General features: G+C 39.0%; 1 protein-coding gene across 3 annotated transcripts in view; it reads left to right on the top strand.

The window, feature by feature from the left end:
* The window catches only part of trak2 (trafficking protein, kinesin binding 2), a 28,406-nt gene that overhangs the window by 21,686 nt on the left and 2,772 nt on the right, over positions 1 to 3,948 (top strand). For all 3 annotated transcript variants that reach the window (XM_084128977.1, XM_084128979.1, XM_084128978.1), the window contains 5 exons: positions 388 to 467; positions 569 to 748; positions 1,632 to 1,927; positions 2,320 to 2,802; positions 2,885 to 2,984. In XM_084128977.1, the coding sequence (XP_083985103.1) occupies positions 388 to 467; positions 569 to 748; positions 1,632 to 1,927; positions 2,320 to 2,802; positions 2,885 to 2,984 (1,139 nt within the window). The remainder of the gene's footprint in view (positions 1 to 387; positions 468 to 568; positions 749 to 1,631; positions 1,928 to 2,319; positions 2,803 to 2,884; positions 2,985 to 3,948) is intronic.

Consider the following 3,948-nt stretch of genomic DNA (forward strand, 5'->3'; position numbering starts at 1 on the left):
TTAATTTAGTTTTTCATTTTTGGGGGGTTTTCATTTTTGTTTCATTTAATTAAATTTTTTGTTTTATTTCTCGTTTCATTTTTTGTTTTTGTTTTGCTTTGTTTTTTTATTTAATTCCGTTTTTTGTTTTATTTTATGTCTCGTTTCTCGTTTAATTTTTTGTTTTTGTTTTGCTTTTTTTATTTTATTTTTTTATTTTTTTTATTTAGTTTTAGTTTTTCATTTGTTTCAGTTAATTCCTTTTTTTTGTTTTATTTTATTTCTCGTTTCAGTTTTGTTTTTGTTTTGTTTTTTTATTTCATTTCATTTTGTTTTTTTTTGTTTTTTACTCTGTCTCTTTGGGTTAACAGGTATATAATCATTGCTCTTTTATTTTTTGTCCTTCAGGATTCTTTGGCAGCTGAGATTGAAGGTACTATGAGGAGAGAGTTGAGTGTAGATGAAGAAATCGCCTTTGAGGACCAGAGGTGACACTCACCATTCTCCCTTACACACACCGTCACGTTTCTGTAGCCATGTGGTCCTTCAGCAGTACTGACCTTTGACCCCGTCCGCTCTGTCTTTGAAGGTCGACCCACAAGCGTGTGTTCCAGACGGTACAGTCAGTGAATCGGGCCGTGATGAGAGCGGCTGCCGCTGTGCCTCCGATCCCTGGATCCGCTCGCAGCGGCGTGATCATGACACCAGTGCCCTATCCATCACACACACACAACACAGAGGAAGAAGCTGGAGATGTGGACGTCACCAAGTGAGTGTGACTGGAGAATGTATTTATACTTAGGGCTGTCAAATAAAATTTTTAATTTTGAATATTCGTCGAATTTAAAAAGAAAACCTGCACATTCGAATGCAAAAACCGTGCATTCAAATTTTTTATGTGTCAAGAGCATAGACTGTAAAAGGTCAAGAGGCGCGCGAGACATGTTTTCTGAGGTTACTAATGCACTTACACAGTTTTATGCACTTTTGTAACCTAATTTTCCTTGCATGCACATTAAGGAAATTATATTTTATTTAAGAACAATTGTTTCAAAAGTTAATGTTAATGTTAAAAAAAGTTAATGTTATTTAATTTAAATAAAAGATGGGATGCTTGATTCGTTTTATATTTGCTTATTGCGCTCGCTTGCACCCTCTTGTGGGCATAGGAGACAATACAGTACTTTTTTTCTCTGAACATTAAAGCTGCAGTCCGTAACTTTTTTGGGTTAAAAATGATCCAAAATAAATGTTTGAGCAAGTACATAACCAGCCAGTGTTCAAAACTATCTGCTTGTCGTAGCTCGATTCAAAACGGTAAGCTTGTAATAATGTTTTTAATTCCAGTGGCATTGACGTGATAATTGAGAAGCGATCGTGAGCGCGATTTACTGCAATGCTTTTTTTCCCTTAGTTGGTCAGAACAAAAGTGGATGTTACTTGCTTGTTCAAATGATATTTTCCGGTGAAAATTCTTGTGTTGGTCATACTTCCAAAAAGTAGAATCTGTGATCCCGAATGCCAGTATCCACACCGGCGCAGCGACTGACAGCCGCACGTTCTCCTCAAAACATTGGATTCATCCGCGCCTGCCCTAATTTATACCCACAATGCATCTGTGTGTTTCTGACACGCGTGTGTGTGCGCTGCAGAGAGAACCCCCGTCGAGGTCAGCCCGGTTCTCCCGGAGGAAACGACCTGACGTCAGCCGTGAACCGGCTCTCCCTGCGGAGGCAGAACTTCGTGTGTGAGCGACAGTTCTTCCAGGCAGAGCGAGACCGGAAGCTGAAGCTGTTGGCGGAGTCGTCGGACGCAGGCGCGAGCGGATGCAGTTCACCAATGGGAAGCACCGTCTCTTCTTTCACCAACCTATCAGAATTCTCCTTTTCCTCCAGCTGTTTCAAGACATTTCTTCCTGAAAAACTGCAGATTGTTAAACCAATGGAAGGTGAGGATAGGATAGCGTGCCTAAAAAACAGCCAAGTTTTTCTGAAATCGGCATGTACTTCTTAGTTGATTATGTTCAAACAGTTAATTAAGATAGTCAATGTATGGACTATGAGCATTTGGATACATTTCTCTTTTTATGAAAAGGGATTTTGTCATTTTTACTGTCACACTTTATGGTTAATGCATTGTTTAACTGAATTTAAATAAACTAAAAGCATGTATTATTGTTAACGTTCCATCAATATATATTAATGTTTAATTAACAGTTTTCTATTTTAATACCTTTTAATATGTCATTACTGTGATCAAAGCTGAATTTTCAGCATCATTACTCCAGTCTTCAGTGTCACATGATGCTGAATGTTTGTCCCTGTTGTCCTGGATCTGCAGGTTCTCTGACTCTTCATCACTGGCAGCAGTTGGCTAAACCCCACCTGGCCACTATTCTAGACCCACATCCAGGTGTAGTTACCAAAGGCTTCCGCCCTCTCCCTCAAGACAGTGTTTATCACCTGAATGACCTTGAAGAAGATGAAGACCAGGCAAAACTCTCATGGGAACATAAGAGAAAAGAGGAGGAGACACAGGCCACAAAAACAAAAGAGGATGAGGAAGAAGAGGAGGAAGGAATCACATTTCACGTGCGGTCATCATCCACTCCGGAAGAGAAGACCGAGAGGAGGCGTGTCCAAAACCCAGCTAATGCCCCGCCCCTTCCTGCATCCCTCAGGAACTCCCCTGTGCCCATAGCAACGGTTGTCTCCATAGCAACAGCAGTTAACCAGACAGCTTCTCCTACAGTCAGTTCTGGAGTCTCAGGATCAGCAGATCCCCAGTTTGACCTGAATGCCGTCTCTAAAGCGTCCTCTACAGGTAAAAAGCTGTCACTGCAACCAACATGTGTCCATTCCTGAATAATAATGCATGTTTGTTGATCACTTTTTTGTTTGTTTAGCTATAAACCCTGGGAAATATCAGAGCTCCACTTTTTCCACGTACACCTTCACTACCTGCCGGATCCTGCATCCCAGTGACAGCACACAGGTTACACACAGGTAAAACAACGACCAGCCCTAATAAGAACAACTGTTATTATTTTTGCTGTTCTGTTTGGTGACGTGTAAAAATGTGCAGTTTAGTGAAGTAAGGAGCTGACCAATTTTAGTGAGCAAGCAGTGTTATAAGACTGATTCAGATTGCTTATATATATAATATATATATCATATATAATATATAATTTTGTTACTTTTTACTAACCTTTTCTTATCTGGGCTGGGCTTTCTTGTTTGTTTTTTAATCACAAAAAAACACAAAAGTTCTATTTTTGGGCAAATGTAAAGGCCCTTTCATACCAAAAGTGAACTGAATGAGCCTTAGGCTGAAGGAAATATAAATTCACGCCTGTACAGTAGAGGGCGCCGCTCAAACTAACCTTTCAGCTGTGCTGCCATTCTGAATTGCAGAAGAATAGGACGCATGAGAGGGACATTGAACACTTACTTCAGCAATAAAAACAAATGTTTTGTGTATCTATAGTCATTTTTGCTTATTAGTATGGTCGAATTGGATCATCAATGGTCAGCAGCAAACACATTGCTTAATAAAGTGAGATTAAATGCATAAATTATATTTGTGTTAACATAATTTAATTATTGGTTTGCTAATATTCTAAGTTTGCATTTGACTGTTTTTATTCATTCTGAGGAATGCTGAATCTGAGTAAATGCCTGCTCACATTTAGTCTAGAACTACAATAAGCATCATGTTCACACACAACGCCTCTGCACTTACTCATGATTTCTCAACATGGGGACAGAAGAGCTGTCAGTCTATATATGGGAAACATGCATTACTTATTTGAAAAAGGAAATTTAAAAGTAATGTGTTACTTAACTAGTTACTTGAAAATGTAATCTGATTACTTAACCTGGTTAGTGGTTACTGGTAATGCGTTACCCCAACACTGGTTATGGATGGATCTGGTTAATTGTATTCCTGTGTTTTGTTTCTGTTCATCAG

The sequence above is a fragment of the Abramis brama genome (assembly GCF_963993115.1).
Source record: "Abramis brama genome assembly, chromosome: 11".
Lineage (NCBI taxonomy): Eukaryota > Metazoa > Chordata > Actinopteri > Cypriniformes > Leuciscidae > Abramis > Abramis brama.